This window comes from Hirundo rustica, chromosome 27 (assembly GCF_015227805.2).
Source record: "Hirundo rustica isolate bHirRus1 chromosome 27, bHirRus1.pri.v3, whole genome shotgun sequence".
In the NCBI taxonomy this organism is placed as follows: Eukaryota; Metazoa; Chordata; class Aves; order Passeriformes; family Hirundinidae; genus Hirundo; species Hirundo rustica.
This window is the reverse complement of record NC_053476.1, coordinates 3,031,883-3,054,097: the sequence shown is the minus strand read 5'-3', so window position 1 is coordinate 3,054,097 and position 22,215 is coordinate 3,031,883. Positions and strand designations below refer to the sequence as shown.

Genomic DNA, 22,215 nt, shown 5'->3' with positions numbered 1-22,215 from the left:
CCTCCTCCTCCTCCCCGCCGGGCCCTTCCGCCTCAGCCCCAGCGCCATGGCCACGGCCGCGGGCAGCCGCTGCCTCCTCCTCCTCCTCCTCCTCCTCCTCTTGGGCGTCTTGGGGGCCCCGGCGCTGGGGGACCCCGGCCCATTAGAAGACGTGGTGATAGACAGATACTATATTCCCAAAATCTGCCTGCGGGAGGCGCAGATGGGGGATTTCATTCGCTACCACTACAATGGGACCTTTAAAGATGGCAAAAAGTTTGACTCCAGGTATCGCCCGCGGCTCTGTGCCGGCTGCATGCGGGGGGCAGCTGCGGCGGGACCCTGCATGCCTCCCCCAGCCCCCAGCCCGCATGCCGGGGCCGGCAGGCAGCTGCGGGGACCCCGCATGCGATCCCCCAGCCCCGGGGCGCGGGCAGCCGGGCCGGAGCAGGCGGCTGCCTGCGCCAGACAACGCCCGGCACCCCCGGCTTTGAGCCGCGGGGGGCTTTTGGTGGGTGCTGGGGTAACACAGGGAGCCCTCTGAACACGTGTACAGAAGCGAACCCCCAGCCCCTTTCTGTAGCCCCTGCCTGGGGCTGCCCCGCCGGGGTCGCGCAGAAGCTCCCAGCCCCTCCGGGATCCTGCACCCCCTCAGCTCCGCAGGGCTGTGGGATCGCCTGTCCGGGTCACGGGCGTGATTTGGCCCTAATTGGCACGCTCTGCACTCAGGAACACGTATCTACATGTGCTGCACAGGCAGGGGAATGCTTTAAGCACTTTGAGACGTGGCAGCGGCAAAACCCTTCATTATCCCAGAGCTCTGCTGGGCTCAGTGTTCCTTGGCCCCTGTTTCGTCCCTGCTCTGCTCATGCTGGCCGGGAATCAGGGTTGGGGCAGCCCCTGGTTTGCAGCACCATGAGCAGGGGGGGAGAACTGGGGTCACAGACCCCAGCACCACATTGCAATAAAAATTTCCCAGGCAGGTGGGGTTTTTTTTGGAACTCTGGAAAGGAAAAGGGTTCACTGTTTGATACGCTCACCTTTCTTGTGAGCATCAATGGGGGAGAAAGTAACTGCAGTGAGAGCCTGGGGACACTCACTGCTAAAAGAATTCTCCGCCAGGAGGACATCTGCTGCCCCAGTAGTTTCTTGGAGTATTTGAAAGTTTAAAAATAAAAACGAACTTGCAGTTTAAAAATGAGGCTGGGACGTCGTCTTTCCTCATCACTGCGTAGAGCTCCAATGTGCTGTACGCAAAATTATTTGGAAGCAGCAGGAAGCCCCAGAGCTGCTGGCCTCCATCCCAGCTCAATGGGTGAGATCTGGGGAGGATGTGGACAGCTTCTGGGGGTGCAGGGTCAGGGTGAACTCCTGACCAGTGCCCCAGGCGCCAGCTGCCCTCCAGCAGCGTGGGATTGAGCCCAGTAAGGATCCATGCTTTTGAGCTATGGGCTCTGCCTGTAACACAGGGCCTCAGGCTGTGACGGGACACCTGCACGCTGGGCAGGGGGCAGCCCTGTCCCTCTGCTCTGCCCCACCAGCACTGGCAGCGTTGGGAGCTCCATCCTTTTCCTCACCCCTGACGAGTGTGTCCCTTTGCCCCAGCTATGACCGAGGGGCCACGGTGGCCGGTGTGGTGGGCGTTGGGCGGCTGATCACGGGCATGGACCGGGGGCTGCAGGGCATGTGCGTGAACGAGCGGCGTCACCTCATCGTGCCGCCCCACCTGGGCTACGGCAGCATCGGCGTGGGTAAGGGGCCCTGCCACGGGAGGGGATGAGGGAGCAGGGAGAGGGCTCCAGATGCGACCTAATTGTGGCTCCACGGCCAGGGCGAACGGTGCTGAAGTGGGGCTTCCCTGGGAATGAGGGATGCTGCCCCCAGGCAGACTGTGCTGCTTTCCCAGGGGTTGGAATGGGTCTCCAGCAGTGGCTTCGGGGGAGGCTTCAGGGCACAGAGCCCGTGGTTGGCCTGGGCTCAGTGTTGGTCCCACTTAAGGCGCTCTGTCCTTGCTGCTGCCCCTTTAGCGGGGCTGATCCCCCCAGATGCCACCCTGTACTTCGACGTCGTCATGCTGGACATCTGGAACAAGAACGACAAGCTGCAGATCACCACCCTGTCCAGGCCCGAGCGCTGCAACCGCACGGTGGAGAACTCGGACTTCGTGCGGTACCACTACAACGGCACGCTGCTGGACGGGACCCCCTTCGACTCCAGGTATGGGCACTGGGGTGCACCCTGGCCTCAGGGCACAGGCCTGTGGGGCTGGCATGCACCCTCTGCCCTGACACAGGGCCACCAGGCTGAACACACAGTTGGAGCAGCCTCACCCTGTACTCCCTTCCCACTCCCCAGCGGGGCTGGTGCAGCTCCATGACCCCACAAATCAGCCTCTGGCTCAGCACTGCTCCAGCTGGGGCTGCTGGTGTGGCCCCAGAGCCATCCCCACCCTCATTTCTCTGCCACCAGCTACAGCAAGGGCAGCACCTATGACACCTATGTGGGCACTGGGTGGCTGATCAAGGGCATGGACCAGGGGCTGCTGGGCATGTGCGCTGGGGAGAAGAGAAGCATCATCATCCCCCCATTCCTGGCCTATGGGGAGAAGGGCTACGGTGAGCCAGGCACCACCCCATTGTGCCAGCCCCTTCCCTCCCAGCTCTGGCCAGAGCCCCCTGGTGTAGAAGGACCCTCCTCCAGGCTGACCCGTGTCCTCTCTCAGGGACCGTGATTCCACCGCAGGCATCGCTGGTGTTCAGCGTGCTGCTGGTGGATTTCCACAATCCCAAGGATGGTGTCTTTCTGGAGCACCTGGAGGTGCCGGAGTCCTGCAAGCGCCGGGCTGTGACCGGGGACTTTGTCCGCTACCACTACAATGGGACACTCATGGATGGGACACTCTTCGATTCCAGGTGCGGGAGGAAGTGGCCGCACTGGGAGAGCCCCTGATGTCCTCTCCTGCCCCACAGCTGCAAGGAAAGGCTGGAGAGGAGACAATGGGCATGAAATAGGCTAAAAAGACAGTATCTGTTTGTAACATCTCTTGGAGCAAGGTTTGGTTCCTGGGGGAGCAGGAGAGGCTGGGAGAAGGGGTGTGGGTTAGGGGTGTAGGGGCTGGCGGGATTGATGGTGCTGGGGGTTCTCTTGCTGCAGTTATTCTCGCAATCAGACCTACAACACCTACATTGGGAAGGGCTACATCATCCCTGGCATGGATCAGGGGCTGCAAGGGGTCTGCGTGGGAGAGCACCGCCGAGTGGTCATCCCCCCACACCTGGCTTACGGGGAGAACGGCGCAGGTAAATCTGCAGAGGGCTCTGAGGGCTGGGCACACCAAGGGCTGTGGGAAGAAGCAGGGAAAGGCTTCACCGCAGCTTTCTTCATCCTCCTCTTCCAGGAGATAAAATTCCCGGCTCAGCCGTGCTCATCTTTGACGTCCACGTCATCGACTTCCACAACCCTGCGGACCCGGTGGAGATCGAGACCGTGTTCCGGCCCGAGGGTTGCAACGTCACCACCCGCAACCGGGACTTTGTCCGCTACCACTACAACTGCTCCTTGCTGGATGGCACCCGGCTCTTCTCCTCGTGCGTGCCCCGAGCATTCCCGTCCTTCCTGGGGCCAGACCCCAGCTGGCACTGAGCTGTGGGTGGGCAGGCTGGGGACCATCCTCTCTGCAACAGGCAGTGCTGGAGCATCGGCTGCAGGGCAGCGGGATGCGGCAGCAGGGAGAAGGATTCAGGGGACGCAGTGGGATGGACGTGGCTGTGGCAGGGAGGGTGTGGAAATTTCACGGCGTACCAGGATGGAGGATGTGGGATTCGGGGCCGTGGTGGGATGGAAGGGTTGGGATTTCAGGGCTGCCCACTAGATCCGAGGGACTTGTCTCACCTGCACCGTTTGCTCTGTGCCTCCTGCAGCCACGACTATGAGAAGCCCCAGGAGGTAACTCTGGGGGCCAACAAGGTGATCGAGGGGCTGAACAGTGGCCTCCTGGACATGTGTGCAGGGGAGAGGCGGGTGCTCATCGTCCCCCCGCACCTGGGCCACGGGGAGAGCGGAGGTAAGGGAGAAACAACCGACATGTGCAATGCAAACTGGGTGGTTCAGCCTTGCTGGGCCCCTGCTGGGCTCCATCACCCCTCGCCCTGCCAGGGCCGTGGGGCTCAGGACTTTGCCTTGCTCACCGTGGTGCTGGGGCTTTGCTGTGTTTCCAGCACGGGGGGTGCCTGGCAGCGCCGTGCTCCGCTTCGAGGTGGAGCTGATCTCCATGGAGGAGGGCGTTCCTGAGGGCTACCTCTTCATCTGGCACGGGGAGCCACCGGCCAGCCTGTACGAGCAGATGGACCTCAACAAGGATGGGGGGATCCCTGCTGAAGAGGTGAGTGGGTCCCAAATGGTGGGGAGCAGGAGGAAATGGGGGCACTTGAAGGGCGCTGCTGCCCTTGCCCCTGGGCACTGCCCCCGCAGAGCTGTGCAGGAAGAACACCCCAGCCACAGCATTGCTGCTGGGCGCTGGCAGTGTCCCCAAAGGCAGCCTCTGCTTCCGTCCCTACCTGTCCTTGTCATGGGCCGTGGTCTCCCTGCCCTGCCTGGTGCTGGCTGCGCGAAGCCAAGCAGCTTCCCTCTCTTCCCTCTTCAGTTCTCCACCTTCATCAAGACCCAGGTGGCAGAGGGGAAAGGCCGCCTCATGCCCAGCTCCGACCCGGAGAAAGTCATTGCTGACATGTTCCAGAACCAGGACCGCAACCAGGACGGGAAAATCACACCCGACGAGCTGAAGCTCAAGTCGGATGAGGACCAGGAGAAGATCCATGAGGAGCTCTGAGGAGCAGTCCCCGGTGTTCCTGGAGACAGGACTCATCCTGGCCATGTCATGGCCTGGGAATCTGCCCCTGCCCCTCCCCAGTCCTGCAGGGGCCGGGTTTTGATTTTCACCTTTTATTAACTGAGGGTATTTTGATGCCTTCTCCTGAGCAGGAAAACTCAGCCCTCAGCTAATAAACCCAGACAAGATGTCCCCTCCCTCAGCCCCTTCATCCTCCATCAGTGACTGCAGGTCTAGCTCCAGCCCCCTCACCTGTCTGTGCTGCCTCAGGGGCCAGGCAGGATGTAGGGGGGGGTTCCTCCTCACCTCCACCACAGCATTTTGTAGTTTAGGGTTGGGGATTGGGTTTTTTTAATATAAACACTTAAAATTCTTGAGAGAGAAGAAAGAGAAGCCTTTTGTCCCAGTCCCTGCTCTGCCATCCTCCCCAGGACAAGAGGCTGAAGGGGGCTCAGGTTCCCAGGGTGAAACCCCAATACTCTGCAAGCATCTGCTGTTCCAAAAGTCTGGGACCCCTGGAACTGTGGGACCTGGCAAACCCCTCATCAGCTGGGAGAAGGGAAACAGATCCTCACCCTCATCCCCCAGCCCTCAGGGAGCAGCACTGTCGCCCTTCACACCCTCCCCACCTCCCAGCCCCCAGTGATTGAGACAAACCAGACCCATTTATTTCAATGCCTAAGTGCAGGTCACAGCCTTGGAGCGCTCAGGTCCTGCTGGGACCAGCACAGCTCTGGCATCTGCCAGCTCCCAAAGCCTCTGCAGTGTGTCCTTGACAGAGAAAGAAGAAATGCAGGAGCACAGCAGTGCAGAGCAAACCCCTCAAACGAGGACTCTGCCTTGCACCAAATAAACAATTCCTCCAGGTTTCCAAGGAGTTTGACTGTGTTTGGTTATTTTGCCATGAAACCTTCCCATGTGTTGGGGTGCCCAGGGGGATTCCAGGTTCCAGCATCCACTGGGTCTGGCAGGAGAAACCAAAATTCCTGCCTGGGGTCCTCCACCAAAGCAAACAGAGCTTCAGCTCCAGCACCCAGTGAGGGCTGGGGGGCTCTGGTGGGATGGGGAGCTGGGGAGCAGAGGCAGCTGCCAGCCCAGGGAAGAGATCAGCTCCAGCCCCTCAGTGCTGTGTGCAAACCACCTGTGACCCAGCTTTAGCCAACTATGTTTTTATTCCAAAACAGGGAACAAATCTGCTCTTCCCAAAGTCCCACATAAACAGGTTATACAGCAATAAAATGGTCTTTTCCTACTGCTGCTCTGAGAGCCCAGAAGCAGCCCAGAAATTTAGTACACAAACATGGTCAAGTAGAACATTACTTAAAATTCAAAATTCTGCCGTTGGCCCCTCCTCCCCCATCCCCACCCCTCTGATCCCTGGCAGACAAACTTACTCCTGGCTTTGGGCAGCAGCAGCAGCCGAGCTCCAGGGCCTTCAGGGACGGCTGGAAAAAGCTCTTTTTCCACAGTAAGAGCTGTACTGGTGCAAGAGGGACGGGGCAGCTGAGACACAAGGCCAGAGAGCTGCTGGTTTACACAGGGAATGAGGGACTGGGTGATGTAGTGGCCAGCAGGACCACACCAGCCCAGCAACTCCACTGGCACCAGTCAGCCCAGGAGCTTTGAAACCCAAAGGAAACAGGGTGGGAAAGAGAGAGACTGTCCTCAGCCCACAGTCAACTATCTCCACTCCACCCTCAGCTGCTGAAGCAAGTGCAGAACATCTCTGTCTGGAACATGGAATGTTTGTCGTGGCCTCAGGAGGTGGCGGGGTGAATTCCCAGTGGGATGAAGTCCGAGCAGGACAGAGTCAGTCTGGGTGGGAAACTGCAGAGCCAGGCAGAGCTGGGGTAAAGGGGAAGGAGAAGCTTCCTCCATCTCACACTCTCCTGCTGCAGGGCTGGCTGAGGGCATCAGTGAGGGCAGGATGGAGCCCAGCCAGTACCAGCAGATGCCCTCCAGTGCCTGCTGCCCAGTGCCCGCTGTGTGGCCGGAGCTGGGACACCGTGTGCCCAGCTCACGTCTCAGTCAGGATGTAGCGCAGAATCCCGTTCACCACGTCCAGCGTCTCGTCTCTCTCCAGCACAATGTCATAGGAGTCCAGGTACTTCCCCCTCCGCTCTTCCACCTGCCAGGACCAGGAACAACCGACAGCTGAGGGTGAGGATGTTCCACTCACAGCCCTCACTACCGACAAGGGGGTCAGTAACTACCCAGACCATTTCCTAGACACAGAGGGAGCCCAGCAGACACCCCCAGGTCCCTCTGCACACCCCACAGGAGCTCGTACAAATCACTGGGGCAGCCCCCTGCCCCTCCCTGCTGGCCTGACACCTGAGGAAGGCTGCTAGGGAAGCACTAAACCGCTCCTCTCACCCACCTTGTCATTGAGAAAGCCGATTTTGAGGATGTTCTCCACGCTGGGAACGCCGTCTGCCATCGTCAGGTCACCCATGGAGTCCCCCAGCAGGATGATGCTCGTCCTTGTGCTCAGCTGCTGGAAGTACCCTGTGCCCTGCAGCACGGTGTTGTTCTTGTTGTAGGTGTGGATGAGGGGTCCCCTGAAGTGCGTGAGGACTCCCTGAGCGCATGGGGCACACAAGCAGACAGCTCTTAACCCGACGGTGTCACTGCTAACCAGCCCCAGCCCACACCACTCCCCTCACACACCCACCACACAGATGCAAGGCAAGAACTCACATCATCATCGAAGTCCATGTAGTTGGACACCACATTGACATTGGAGTAGAAGACATTGGCCTGACGGATAATCTCTTCCAGGATATCACCAATGCCAGCGGAGAAGATGAACAGGGGGACGTTGTTCTTATGCAGCTGATCAAAGAACTCCTTGAAGCCATCCCTAGAGCAGCAGTGTCCATGACACAGGGCTGTGTTACCACACAGCTCCTGGCGTGGTGCCTGGTGCCCTGTGCTGGCAGCACGCTCAGCCCAGCTCCAGTTCCTGCCCTCCACTTCCCAAACAAACACACGTGAGCTCTGCAAACAGCTCTCTGTGGCACCAGCGCTCCTGTGGCTTTCCCTGTGCAGAACCCCAGAGCTGTGGGTGCAGCAGCTGGGCAGGCACTCGTGGGGACACTCCAGCCTTTTTCCTGGCATCTCCTGAGCACATCAGCTGCTCGGCAGGGGCACAGGGCACAGCCTGTCTGCACACACCCACACGAGTGGGCGCTGCCAGGAACCACGTGGGAAACATGCAACAGGTCAGACTGGCTGCGAGGATGATCAGAACAACCTGTGACAGTCTGCCAGGACACAATTCCATGCAGAAGTGGAACTTGGGCTCACGAAAAGCCATCTCCTCCCTGAGCCTGGCAGCAATCTGGCAGAGCCCAGTTCTCCAAGCCAGCCTTAGGGCCACAGCTGCCATGTCAGCTTTAGCAGCAAGTTCTAGCACAACATTTTTGTGCTGTGGGTGAAATCTGCTGCTGAGCCAAGGGCCTGCATAAGGCTTGGGAGCTCCAGTGCAAAGAACACAGCTCTGCTGCAAGCAGGGAGCTGCGTGCTGCCCCTGCATCCTGCCCTGCAAATGGGGAGCTGTGCCCAGCACCAGCCCCTCAGCTGCTCCTTGCCGAGGCCCAGGAGAGGGGCAGCGGTTTCAGAGCAGGAAGGGAGCAGCCTGCAGCAGGGGAGCGAGCTCAGGCTCATGTTCTCACTTCATGAGAACTCAGCCCCAGGGAGCAAGCAAGGGAGGCTGGCACTGGTCACGCTGCAGTGTGGTGACACCACAGAGACCTGGCTACATGGGCAGGAGAGAAGGGCTGTGAGCAGCCAAGCTGTACCTCAGCATCACATCCCCGTGCCCAAACCTCAACACCACACCCCGTGCTCTTACCTGAGCATCGCTTCTGACTCCCTGACGATCTGGGCTATGTCACCTTTGTGGATCTTCTGCTGCACCAGCAGCTCATGGGCCTTGGTCCACCTGTATTTGACATGGGAAAGGCAGCAGTGACAGAGCTCGAGGCAGGGGCTCTTGGCAGTCAGAAACAACAATTAAACCTTGTGGGATCGCTGCCAAGTCCAGGCATGATTCAAGCCTCAGGTCCTGTGGTCCTTAGGGACAAGAGGTCGTCAGGACAAGGTCGAGATGACCACAAACAGCACTCACCACTCCACCATGAGGGGACGCTTCTCTTCCAGAGTCCGGTTGGGATCTATTTCAATGGGATAGTAATAGTGGAGCAGGTCCTTCAGCTGGAGTGTCACCCAGAGGGAAAAAGAACGAAGTGAACATCAGGTCTGAAGAGACTAAACAAAACTAGCATTTCTGAAGTTCTCCAAAGCTCTTCCTAAACACAACCAAAATGTTGTCACTGAGCAGCTTCCCTCTGAACATCCCTGGAACTCCCAGCAGCCTGGCTGGCCCCTACCTTGCTCCAAATGCTGCAGGTACAGACAGCCCTCCCCTTCCTCCTCTCATCAAACTGAAACACCCACAGCTGCACATGCAAATTCGAGTTCCCTTTTCAACTTCTCCTTTGTCACTGCTGGCTGAAATGCAGCCTGGACCCTTTCTCACTCCATCCTGGCAGCCACCACAGCTGGGAGAGCTGCCAGAGCGACCAGAGCGACCTCCCAGTGACGGGTGACAGGTACAAGTCACCAAGCGGTGCCCTACACACAGCACCCACCTTCCTCTTGCCATCCTCGCTGATAACACGGCTGGTATCAAGGATATCTGCAAGGAAAATAAAACACCAATGATGCAGCACAGAATCATAAATGGGCTTTCTACAGCAACTCCCCTGCATCTCAGTGCTGGCGCTTCCCAACACAAGCCGTGGTGACAGCGTGAGCCGAGCACAGGCTCACTGTGGGGTCCCAGTGCAGTGGCTCCCACTCTGAGCCCGCAGCAAGCTCTGACTGCAGGGCCTGGCTTGGCCAGACAGCAGCCTCGGTGCCCATGGGCAGTGGGATGAAGACAGGCAGCTCAGGAGCTGGCTCCTGCAGCAGGCACTGAGGCCCAGACCTGCATTGGGGAGGACAGGATGGAGCGGCCAGGCTTGGCAGAGGAGGGCACAGGGGATGACAGGAACCACATCAAATACAAACACAGAAACCAAACAGAACTAGCGACAGTAAAAACTACGGCTTCCACTCACTGTGAGATGTGGGGCAGCGCCTGCCATTGCAACCAAACCTGCTCAGAGTCATGTCGAAGTCAGAAATGACCTGGAAGAGGGGAGAAAACCAAATCCGTGCGTCACCCAGTGCATTCTGCACTGGCCAGCGTGAGCCCAAGGCGCTGCCACCTGTGAGAACGTGCACCCAGCACCACTGGTCTCCAGTGGGCACAGGCTGGCAGCGACGACGTGGCCACTCCTACCAGCCCCGAGGCAGGTGAACGTCCTCACCCTCCCATCCCGGAGCTCTTATCGCCACCGAATGGCTTCGTCCTGCCTGGGCGGAGCAGGGGTTTGGGGTCTGGCGCACAGCGAAAGCTTCATAAACTGGGAGCCAAAAGGCTCCTCCGGGGGAGCCACCAGCCCCGTACTCCCTGTCCTCTGGGGCTTCTCCCTCTCCAGCTGCACCCCTCGCCCCAGGCGCTTCCTCGCTGGGATGGGAAAAGCCGCGCCGCGGCCGCGGGACGAGGAAGGGGAGCTGAGAAAAGGACAGAGCACGGTACCTGCAGTTTGGCCACCCCCTGCTCCCGGAGAGCCTGGATGATCCCCCGCACACGCTCGGGCTGCCGGATCCGGACCGTGGCTTTCTCCAGCTCGGGCACCTGCAGGCAGAGACCCCGCTCGGTGCCGGCCCGGTCCCTCCCAAGCTCCGGGGGGACCGAGACCCTCCAGGCCCCTCTGTCCCTCCGTCCTGGCCGCGCTCCCGGCCCGCAGCCCCGCTCACCATCTCGGCCGCTCGCTCCGCTCGATCCGCGCCGCGCAGCCGCGGGCCGGGGGCGGAGCGGGGGCGGCACCGGAACGCGGCCGCGGCCTCGGCCTCGGGACTCCGGGCCGTGCTCAGGGCTCCGGGCGGGGCTCAGGGACTCCGGGCCGTGCTCGGGGCTCCGGGCGGGGCTTGGGTGTCTGGGCCGTGCTCGGGTGTCCGGGCCGTGCTCGAGGAGCGTTCGGTGGTTGCTGGAGCCGGAGAATCCTCCCCGCGCTCGGCCCCTCGCCCGCAGCAGCTCCGACCGGCGGCTGCGTTTCCCTCGCGATGAGCAGGGACGGCGAAAGATATATTAAAAAAAAAAAAAAGTCACCGACTTCCACTCCGCAGTCCCGGAACACTGAGAACATTGGGTCAGGGAACACTGGAGAAGCCCTAAAAGGTCAATCCCGCAGCATTGCCCAAGGCCACCACTAACCGATGTCCCTAAGTGCCACGTTCACAAGACACCTCCAGGGACGAGGAGTCACCACTACTGCCCTCGGCAGCCTGTGCCAGGCCAGCCCATGGGAAAAAAAAAATTCCCAGCATTTCCAATATACAACTTAAACCTTCCCTGGCACGACTCCAGTGACAAAGCAGCAGGGACAGTGCGTGTGACAGCACTTACATGAGCTGGACTGTAGCTCAGCTTCCTCCTGGGCCAGGTGGTACAAGACCCTTCAGCAGTGGTTCCTGCCCACATCTGGGGGCTGTTACACCCCAGTGAAATATTGCTGAAGGATTGCCAAGGGATCGATCACGTGGCTGGTTTTGTTCCAAGCAACCATCAACACGGTGCAGGTCTGGGACCCAGCATAACCCAGGCTGTGGGGAAGCAAAGGCTGGGGGCAACCGCAGAATGCCGTGATGTCATTATGGGGCACAAGCCAGAACCAGCAAGGGGGTTCAGTGCTGGATGTTTGAGGGCAACACCAGAGTGCTCCACACTCCCCAGCAAGATCCACTGCCTCTGGCTCCAACGTGGGGGATAACTTGGCACCTACCAAATATTCATCCTCCAACATGGAGAGGAAGATGAGCGATAAGAGTTGCAGCATCTCCAATGAACTGCGCCTAGAAGGGAGATTCTGTGATGTGATCATCAGTGTGGATGGGGTGGAATTCAAGGCTCACAAGCTCATCCTCTCTTGCTGCAGTAACTACTTCAGGTCAGGAGTTGAAACACAGGGGGATGGGGACAAATGGTATTCCCTGATCGAGGTCACCCTGCCTCAGCACTTCTCCGGGACTTCCACCTGCACTGAACCTCTCGTCAAGCGATTTCCCATACTCCTCACACCTCCCTGAACACCAGGATTAATCCACGTATCCGTGGCTCTTGGCAGTGGTGCCAGAGGAGCCCCGGACACAGTGCAGGGCTGGAGCCTGGCCAGCCTGGCCCAGCTGCCACAGGGCAGCCTTGCCTTCCCCACACCCTGTGACTCTGGGGTTCAGGACCAAGTGTTGGTGCTGCACCCGGGTTGAGGCAACCCCACCCCAGTATCAATTTGGGCTGGGGGATGAGTGGGTTGAGAGCAGCCCTGGGGAGAAGGACTTGGGGTGCTGGTGGGTGAGAGGCTGAACATGCCCTGGTTGCCTCCCAGAAACCCCCCACTGTTCTGGGCCCATCCCCACCGTGTGGGCAGCAGGCAATGGGGGGATTCTGCCCCTCTGCTCCTCTCAGGTGAAACCCTCTGCCCGGCTGCGTCCAGCTCTGGTATGCTCCAGAGGCTGTGTCTCCTTTTTCAAACAACCAGCAATTACATCGTTAATCATTAAACCATGGGGTCTGCCAGGATGGCTCCTACCAGTGCCAAAACTGGTGCCCTGGAGGCAGGGGGAGCACAGGGGATCCAGAGGCAGGGTTTAACGCAGCAACACCATGTTTTTCAGGACTCTGTTTACCAACTGGGACAGCACAGACAAGATGGTCTATCATATCCCTGGCATTTCAGCTGAAATGTTGCATCTCATCATCAATTACGCCTACACCGGGACAGTGCCGATCACAGAGGACAACGTTGAGAGCTTGCTGACTGCAGCAGATCAGTTTAATGTCATGGGCATTGTCAGCCTGTGCTGCGAGTTCCTCAGTTCCAGGCTGTGCTTTGAGAATTGCATTGGCATTTGCAGACTCACTGACTATTACTACTGCCCCGACCTGCGCGCAGCTGCCTGCGTGTACATCCTGCATCACTTCGAGGAGGTGTCCCGAGTGTCCGAGGAGTTCCTAGACCTCTCTGCCGAGGAGCTGGCACACATCATTGAGAAGGACGAGCTTAACGTGCGGCGAGAAGAAGCCGTGTTTGAGGCTGTGGTGAGGTGGATCGCTCATGACCCGCAGAACAGGAGGCAGCACATCGCCTGCTTGCTCAGCAAGGTGGGTGCAGCGCTGCTTTGGAGCTGTCCCCAAAGGCTACCGAGGGGAAAACCATCACTATTAGTACTCCAACCTCCTCCTTGCATGTTTCAGGTGCGACTGGCACTCCTACAATCCGACTACTTCATGAACAACATCAAAGCTCACGAGTACGTGAGAGACAATGCCAGCTGCAAAGATATCATCATCAGTGCCCTGTCCGAAATCTACGACCTGAACTCCTCTGGCCAGAGTTCCTCAGTCAATGCCAACCTACTCACCCGGCCGCGCCTGCCCTACGCCATCCTCTTCGCCATCGGGGGCTGGAGCGGCGGCGGCGCCACCAGCGCCATCGAGACCTACGACGGCCGCACCGACAAGTGGCTGAACATCCCCCGGGAGCAAGGGAGCCCCGTTGCCTATCATGGCTCGGCTTATTTGAAAGGCCACGTCTACGTTATCGGTGGATTCGATGGCACAGATTATTTCAACGTCGTCAAGCGGTTCGATCCGCTCCAGAAGACGTGGCAGCAGGTAGCACCCATGCACTCCCGGCGCTGCTACGTCAGTGTCACCGTTGTGCATAACTCCATCTATGCCATGGGAGGGTTTGATGGGTACATGCGGCTCAACACAGCCGAGTGCTATGACCCAGACACCAACCAGTGGACCCTCATCACTCCCATGCACGAGCAGAGGAGCGACGCCAGTGCAACCACGCTGAATGGAAAGGTAAACTAACCCCAGCTAAGAGCAGCCGGGGTTGCTGCAGGAAGAAAGTTCACATAAACCCTCACTAAATTCCTAACACTTGAATTCGTAACAATGCATTAAGTCCTGGAGCTACAGGTATAAAGCAGCCTGCCTGGTGTGGCAGAGATGCAACCAGAAGTACAAAAACTCTGCCAGAGCTGCTGTCCACCTGGTGCCCAACAGCTCTTTTCCTGGCCATAGGTGCAATACCAGGCCTGCTTCATGCAGCTTGGAAAATCAGGAGTCAAAATCTTGCTGGCATCGACTCTTTGCACTGCTGCTACTTCAAACCCAGGATGCCAAGACCATCCCCATTCTAAAACAAAATACCTCAAAAATCCTGCTACACCATTCGTTTTCTCTTCAACATGTTTCCTCACCAAGGGTCTAACCCCCCCATTCACAGTTTCCCACCTCTCCTGTCCCCAGGTTTACATCTGCGGTGGGTTTGATGGCGATCAGTGCCTCAGCTCAGCTGAAGTGTTCAACCCTACCACAAACCAGTGGTCCCTGATTGCCCCAATGAGCAGCAGGAGAAGCGGAGTTGGGGTGATGGCTTACGGGAACCAAGTGTACGCGGTAAGGGCCAACAGCACCCAACACTGCAGTCCTTTGGGTGGCTGCAGTTCCCAGACCCCCAGGGTGTTTACATGAGGTTTAGGGAAGTCAGAGCCAGAACGGCTGACACATTTCCTGAGAACGTTATTACCCATCACATGCTTTTGAGTATGAAAATGGTGTTTGGCAATGTTTAAGCAGCTGCAGCAAGGAACATAATTTCTGCCGCTGCCAACAGCATCAGCAGCCCAGAGTGGAGGCTTGGGTCTGTTCTTCCATTGCTTATCCTCTCCATGGACTGCATCCAGCCTCTGGAGACCTGTCAAAACTGACAGTTGCATAAAGTGCTTTGGTAAGCTCCTCAGAGAGCATGGAACAATATAGCAAGAGCCATGTTCAGAGACCTCGTGTTCTCTGCCATGCTCAGACTGCAGCCAGGGAGGCAGGAGCAGTTCCCATCTCACTGTGCACGCCAGGATCTGGCTGAGGAAAAGCCCCTCTCAAGCTCTGTCCCTTTGGCCTTCACAGGTTGGAGGCTTTGATGGGAACAGCCGGCTCCAGAGCGTGGAAGCGTACAACCCTATCACCAACACCTGGCACGCCGTGCCCTCCATGCTAAACCCACGCAGCAACTTCGGCATTGAGGTGATGGACGGCCTGTTGTTCGTGGTCGGGGGCTTCAATGGGTTCAGCACCATCATTGCCACTGAGTGCTACGAGGAGGACACCAACGAGTGGTACAACGCCCAAAGCATGGGCATCCCCCGCAGCGCCGTCAGCTGCTGCGTGGTGCCAGGGCTCTCCAATGTCATGGAATACATCGCCAGGCAACACGACCACCACAGCTCCTCCACGGACATCTTGTTCACCAGGTCAGCTCAGAGCTCACTGTTGTAAATAGCCCTTAGCTAGGAGTGTTGTGATCAGCCATCGCTGGATGCTTGTGTAAATAGATCTGCGTATCTAATAAAGTCTTCTGAGCATCCCATCATTGGATGCCTGTGGAAATAGTTCTCTTCAGGTAATAAAGTCCCCATGGCAGCAGGGGAGTATGTTCTCTTGTTCTAAAATAGAAACAATTGTGACAGGCCAAAAGGATCATCAGGATTTCAAATTTTCACTCAACAGCACTACCCAATGTGAGTATCAGCCACATCCTACATATCAGCTTAAAAAATCAAAAGCACAACAGAATGCTAGAGAAATAAAAGGTTTATTTTCATTAATTCACCTCTTACAATAACTTTAGTACAGTGTACTTAAGATTAAGAACAGGACAGCAGGATCTGTTTCAAAGAGCCTATGACATACTACTTTACCTCACAGGTAAGGACAGGAGTGCTGCTCCCCAGGAAACTGCTGTCCCTCTGTTAATATGCCAGGAGAGCAGAGCTGCTGCAACCCACAGTGACATGGACCCTCAAGATGAATTTGACTATTAATGGTCATCAAACAGCTCGTTAGTTCCACACTCTACATTCATATTAGTAACAGGGTTAGATCCTCAAGAGCACCTGTTTTATCAGAATCCACCCAGGACTGTCAAACAGGAGATGGCCTGTGCCCCAACCTAAGGTGGACAGAGCTGAAAATAAATCCAAGCCACAAACCATTTCTTTACACATCCAATTTCAAAGCCCATTGGATGTTACAACACCCTGTTACAAGGCTGTATTAAGAACATTAAAAGTTCTAATTCCTTGGGACTCGGTTTATTTTCAGCCACCACGGTATTCCACAACACCCAAAATGAGCCAAGAGTTTGGAATTTAATATTTACTGTAATGGAGAAAAATGCCATTGTAACAGTCAAGCAGAATGCTGGGTACAGTTGTTCACAGCACATGTAACACTGGGCTGTTTGCTTCATCTCTGGAATGGTCTCCCACTATGAGCAACGGAGTCATTAAAAACACAAACAAGCCCTGGCTACTACTGGAGTATCCAGGTAGTTATAAAATATTATGTACACATACGGCCCCTGGGAGTTACTAAAGTGATGGCCAGCACCTGGCAGGTGCCACTGGTACTTTGAGCAGAAAGCCCAGATGTGAAATGGGTGTTTGTGTGTTTGGTGGCAGGAATCAGGACAGGTGTTGAGGTGTGATTGTCCTAAGGAGAAGCGAAACTCCCCACAATGTCCTTTTCCCTCAGTGAGTCCAGCAGCCTTCTCACCCTTACTGAACACACACTGGGACCCTGCTGAGAGCTGACCAGCCTCTAGAAACACATGGGAAGAATTCCCAGGCTTTTTTTTATGGGATCATTTGATAAACACCCAGCAAACACCTGGTGGTCAGGGGCATGTGGAACTGTCATGGATTCACGGGCTAAACTGCAGCCAGAGCCACGAATGCAATTCTTCCAACACCTCATGTGATGCAATGGATCGCTCAACCTATCAGTCACAAACCACATCGGTGCCACTGATCCCCTGGGATTCAAGGCTAAAAAAGCCCAACCGCTTCAAGCTATCCAAGAACTGGCAGAGCAAACATTAAGAGCAGCCAGTGCTGCTGCCAGGCCCCCCCACCCCGGAGCACACGGAGGGACAGCAGGGCACACACAGCATGCGGCTGGCACACACGGGTTACCTGTCCAGGGCTCACACTGCCTCCGAGTGGAGTGCTTTTAGAAAACGCCACAGCTTGTCCGTCAGCCCAAAGTCCTCCTGGGAAGTGCAATATCAATTTTGCTTAGAAAAAGCAAGACTGCAAGGTTTGTTCTCGCCTCTATTGCACAGTGCCATGCATTAAATATTCGGCTCCTATTCCAACTGGAAGAACCATCTTGGTGTTTCTCCCTACAAATTGTATTTGATGACAGAGTACAAGAGAGCTTGGAGAGAGCTGTGGTGGTGACCTACCACTCTCCAACTGCCTGTCAAATCCCTCCAGCTGGTTTAGTGGTGTGGAGGACATGAACTCCTCTCCGTTGCTTTGGTGCAAAGTCTGGGAAAGTGTCTTAAAATCAGCTCCCACAAATTGCTGTTACATCGATGGATTCAGCACTAGAGGCATTTGCACACTTTATCACAAACTTTATCACACAGGAACAGCAATTCTGCACCCTACTCCAGCCAGACTGCAAGAGTCTATGAGCCAGACTCCATGGATCAACCCCCAGCTTACGAGCCTGCAGCAGCTGTTTGGGAACAGTCACCTGCAAACATCACCTTAAACTCACCTATTTCCTCTTGCATGAAGCCAGTAGCATAGACTTCACCTGCCCCAACAACCAAACAGGCAAAGAAAATACAACATGGTTACCACAGAGGAGTAAACTGAGACAAACTCTTCAGAATTTCAAGTTTGGTAGTTCTTTTAACTAAGGCTGGAGACTCTCCCACAAACAGACAAGTTGTTGAAATCAAAGTAGCCCACGAACCACAAAGTGGAGCAGTAAGGGACATACAGATCAGAGAAACCTTTACACACTAAGCGGTGGAAAGACTTACCCCAAGTTTCAGATATGATCTGGGCTGCCTGTTGAACTGGAAAAGGAGAATGAGCAGCTCAGGCATCAAAACAATTAAGACCAAAACAAACCCCAAACTGGTTAAAAGTTCTTTGCAACCAAGTCACCCACATCAAAACCACCAGCAAATCATCAATGAACCAAGAACACTAACACATTTTCCAGAAAGGTTTGTCTACACAAGTTTTGTAATACCCAGGTTACTCCTCCCATTCCCTTCCCTAAGATCCTGAGTTAGACTGCATGGAAAAACCTGGAACATTCAAAAGAAGGGAAGGATGGGGAGAAAAGGAGGTAGGAAGTACACACTGAAACTCTCGGTAAATGAAAGGGTCCTGGAGCTTCTTGGACTGGGGAGGAGGAGCGCTCAGTGGGACAGATAACTGAGAGGCAGGGATGCTCCAAAGGGACTATCCCACGTTCTGTTCCCTGGGAGTGCAGCAGGAAACAATCCAGAGCCAACCAGGGCACTTGCATGAACAGCCACCTCAAAATGCCAAAAGGTGTTTAAATGAGCTCAAATCTCCCCAACACAGCAAGTGAGGAAATCGAGATACTTGGGAGAGTCTGAAAGCCCGCTGTCCCTGCTGCAGGAGCACATGTGCCAGCTTGGTACAGAGCTTGGCACAGCTGCTGGGAGACCCTTGGGACAGCACAGGAGGACAAAGGCTTCTGATTGTCAGAGACAGGCTGGGAACAGCAGGCTCTTCCATCACTTTTCACTAGAATTAAAACGTGCAACATTTGAGAAAAGACCTACGAGTAGCTCAGGTTTCACTATATTCCCATGAAATAATCCCACTCTCAGTGCTCCACTCTGACAGAACTGAACAGCCAGGGTGGGTGGGTGGGTGGCTCATCGATGGTTGTCACTCCTTCGCTCAAGCTGTTGACCCAAGTTCCTAAGTTTGAGTCAGAGACAGACTCAAACCTACAAATACACCTAAAAAAAATCCACCGCCTCAAGCTCTCTTTTAGCAAGTGTCTTTGTGTCCAACCAATCATCCACTTATAAACAAACTCTGCAGCCTCCCTACAACACACAAATACAAAATATTGAATACACATAGAAACATCCTGAAGTAATTTCATAAAGGAAGATTGTGCTTTTGCTTCACACAGAACTATTGCACTTGCCTCCAGCTTGGGAAAGCCAAGTACACCAACAGCAATCCTGTGAAGTTTAGTCACTGAGGAGAGAATCAAAGGAATGTCAAGAGATAAGTGCAAATGAAACAGGTGCTTTCAAGCACACATAAATGTAACCACTAAATTATTAAGAGAGAGATCTTTGATTTTCCAAGTAGAACTGTTAGAGACTAACTCTACAGAAACCCTTCAAACCAAAGATCTGAGGAGAGAAGTAACAGGCTTAATGCTCCCGGAGACACTTCACAGTCTGATACAGGCTACAGCTTTTCCCTGCGGATCATTAAGGAATACTGTTGGATTCAAGGAGTGTCTCAATTCCCACCCACCCTCAACTTCTGAGCTTCTGAATTTTCAGCACACCACAGATGCTGGTTTTATGCATCAAATCCAATCCACACCCTCATGTCTTATAAAGACACATCAAGCTTAACGAACGGGTTTATTTCCTAGGCTCATCAGGAGTGACACTGCAGACACTAGCACTCGATCTGGGAGCGTGGCATCCTCCGTAAGCTCAGGGAGTATCGATGTATCTCCTGCATCTGCCTTTCCTGCATTTGCCTTATTCTATCTTTTTGCCACATGAGATTTTGTGGCATGGGGTACCTCTGTGTTCCCTGCAGGCACCTGAAGGGGATTCTCACGTGGCAGGCAGTGGCTCTGCAGCGGGGCTGTGGCATTGGGGGCAGGAGCATCCAGCGCCTCCGCTCGGCGCAGTAGCGATAGGCCTCCTTCCTGTACTGCTTGTCAATGTCATCGCTGTTCTTCCAGCCCCCTATGATAAACACATCATCTTTGTAGTAACAAATAGCCGCCCCTTCGATGCTCAGGACCTCGGGGGGCAAGGATTCCAGGATTTCATCCGAGGCCCTGCTGGAGATCTTTCCCTTGGCCTCCTCATTGTCTATGGGGTAACTCTTGGGGCAGCACGATGCCGTGTGGTAGAAGTTGGTGTTGGCAACAGACATCTGGAAAGAGCAGTAGTTGTCGATGAGGGGCAGGGACTCCACGTCCTGCCACTGCCTGGTTTCAGCATCGTATCTGACAATAACGGCCCTCAGCCCATCCTCGCTGTCGCTGTCAACCGGGGTGCGGGCGGCCACGTACACAAACCGGTCCTCCACAGACACAGCTTTGACATCCCGCAGGATCTTCGGTGCTGACTCCAGGTTCAGCCATTTGTCCTGCTCAGGATTATAAATGGCCACATCTTTAAAGCCTGGACTGAAATTGCCGTGTCCACCGATACTGTACAAGTTGCCTTTCACTTCAGTAAGGCCAAAGGAGTGCTTCCTGGTGATTAGGTTTGAAACTTGCTCCCAAATATTTCTGTTTGGATTGTACCTTTCCACGGTCTTGGCAAACCCCGGTTCCATGGAGCCAGCCACATACACGTAGGACTCTGTCACGGCCACGGCGTGCCCGTCCAGGTGGTTGTGGATGTGAGGCAGGTTGACCCACCTGTCCTCATCGATGAAGTAGCCCACGCACTCGCTCAGGTAGTCGCCGCCCTCGGACACGCCGCCGATGACCATGATGACGTCCATGTTCTGGCCGAAGCGCGGCAGCAGCGAGGCGGGACAGGCAGAATGCTGCAGGTTCCCAGACTGCAGGTTCTCAGAGCGCAGGGCATGGCTCTCCACGGCCTCGGACACCAGCTTCACACAAGCCTCGTTGCTCGACACCAGCTGCTCGGATTTGACGTGGCGAGTCAGGTACGTGGGTTTCATCTGAGACAATCTTAGCAGCTTAAAGAGATCTTCAAAGTACCTCTCTCTTTCCTCAGGATTTTTCTGAACCCACTTCAGAACAGTCTCAAAGAGAATTTCTTCAGAGTCCACTGTGATCTCTGAGTCTGAGAGCCAGTCCCGGACAAGGTGAAATGGCAAAGTGTAGAACTCCTCATCTTGGATGACTTTGTGGAAGTTTCTCCTGATCATATCCTGCGCTTTGAGGGCCAGCTGATTCAGGGAATACATGTGGGCCAAGCTGTGAACTGCCACACAGTTGGAGAGGTTCAGTTTCTTCTTCAGAAACTCTCCACAGAAGTCCTTCAACCGGGTCAGCAGAAACCTGCAGGACAAACAATGGAGTTATATATCCCTGGAGATGTCCAAGGCCAGGTTGGATGGGGCTTGGAGCAACCTGGGATAGAGGAAGGTGTCCCTGCCCACGGCAGGGCATGGAACGAGGTGAACTTCTACGGTCCCTTCCAACCCAAACCAGTCTGCGATGCTCTGATGCCGTGGCCCGGTCCCCGCCAGCCCCCGCCCCGGCCGCACTTACCTGTCCGCCATCTCCAGCACCTCATGGACGTTGCCGGGGCTCACGCGGATGGTGCCGGTGTACATGAAACCGATAACGGCCTCCACCGTATCGGGGTCGGGGCCGCCCTCCGAGCTCCACTTCTGCAGCTCCACCCGGCCCGAGCGCGACTCCGCGAACCCCCCCGAGAGCAGCGGCGTGAAGTACTCGGTGGCGGCGGCAAGGACCGACCGGTGCGCCCGGTACTCGCGGGCCATGCCCGCGCCGCCGAAAGCCAGCGTGATGTCGCAGTACAGGCCGTGGCGGCGCTGCTCGTTTTGCCGCCAGGCCAGGTCGGAGCAGTGCGCCGGGCACCCGAACTCCTCCGCCTCAGCCTCCCCGTCCGCCGCGCCGCCGCGCGGGCCCCCGCGCTCCGCCTCGGCCGCCGGCGGGCCAGGACCGGGGCCAGGACCGGGGCCGGGGCTGGGACCGGGCTGCGGCTGCGGACAGGCCGCGGCTGCCGCCATCTTATCCGACATGGCGGGCGGGCCGCGGCGCTGCCCCCTGGCGGAGAGAGCGCGCCTCTGCGGGGCTGAGCCGCATGGAGAGCGGGAGCCAGCGCAGCGCCCGGGACCCGCCGAGACCCCGCGGCCCCTCAGCCGGGCACCCGCCGAGACCCCGCGGCCCCTCAGCCGGGCACCCGCCGAGACCCCGCGGCCCGTCAGCCCGGCACCCGCCGAGACCCCGCGGCCCCTCAGCCCGGCACCCGCCGAGACCCCGCGGCCCCTCAGCCCGGCACCCACGGGATCCCGCGTCCCGTCAGCCCGGCACCCGCCGAGACCCCGCGGCCCCTCAGCCCGGCACCCACGGGATCCCCTGTCCCGTCAGCTCGGCACCCACGGGATCCCCTGTCCCGTCAGCCCGGCACCCACGAGACCCCGCTGTCCCTTAACTCGGACGCCCATGGAGCCCC

General features: G+C 56.6%; 4 protein-coding genes across 4 annotated transcripts; 2 read left to right on the top strand and 2 right to left on the bottom strand.

The window, feature by feature from the left end:
* The first annotated feature begins 36 nt into the window (after window positions 1-36).
* FKBP10 (FKBP prolyl isomerase 10) lies at window positions 37-5,650 on the top strand. The gene is made up of 10 exons (XM_040087112.2): window positions 37-267; window positions 1,585-1,730; window positions 2,007-2,196; window positions 2,449-2,594; window positions 2,702-2,891; window positions 3,133-3,278; window positions 3,377-3,566; window positions 3,900-4,042; window positions 4,197-4,360; window positions 4,622-5,650. The coding sequence occupies exons 1-10, from the start codon at window positions 47-49 to the stop codon at window positions 4,805-4,807; spliced, it is 1,722 nt and encodes a 573-aa protein (XP_039943046.1). The 5' UTR covers window positions 37-46; the 3' UTR covers window positions 4,808-5,650.
* A 312-nt stretch (window positions 5,651-5,962) lies between these two features.
* Window positions 5,963-10,728, bottom strand: NT5C3B (5'-nucleotidase, cytosolic IIIB). Its single transcript, XM_040087115.2, has 9 exons — window positions 10,679-10,728; window positions 10,458-10,556; window positions 9,934-10,003; window positions 9,463-9,509; window positions 8,940-9,025; window positions 8,664-8,753; window positions 7,508-7,670; window positions 7,188-7,388; window positions 5,963-6,935 (listed from the first exon to the last, which is right to left on the bottom strand). Exons 1-9 carry the CDS (start codon window positions 10,679-10,681, stop codon window positions 6,825-6,827), a joined length of 870 nt encoding a protein of 289 aa, XP_039943049.1. The 5' UTR covers window positions 10,682-10,728; the 3' UTR covers window positions 5,963-6,824.
* A 958-nt stretch (window positions 10,729-11,686) lies between these two features.
* Window positions 11,687-15,266, top strand: KLHL10 (kelch like family member 10). The gene is made up of 5 exons (XM_040087114.2): window positions 11,687-11,868; window positions 12,593-13,079; window positions 13,173-13,790; window positions 14,241-14,390; window positions 14,898-15,266. Exons 1-5 carry the CDS (start codon window positions 11,723-11,725, stop codon window positions 15,264-15,266), a joined length of 1,770 nt encoding a protein of 589 aa, XP_039943048.1. The 5' UTR covers window positions 11,687-11,722.
* Window positions 15,267-15,563: 297 nt separating this feature from the next.
* KLHL11 (kelch like family member 11) lies at window positions 15,564-21,781 on the bottom strand. Its single transcript, XM_040087111.1, has 2 exons — window positions 21,285-21,781; window positions 15,564-21,071 (listed from the first exon to the last, which is right to left on the bottom strand). The coding sequence occupies exons 1-2, from the start codon at window positions 21,779-21,781 to the stop codon at window positions 19,475-19,477; spliced, it is 2,094 nt and encodes a 697-aa protein (XP_039943045.1). The 3' UTR covers window positions 15,564-19,474.
* Between the last annotated feature and the right edge of the window lie 434 nt (window positions 21,782-22,215).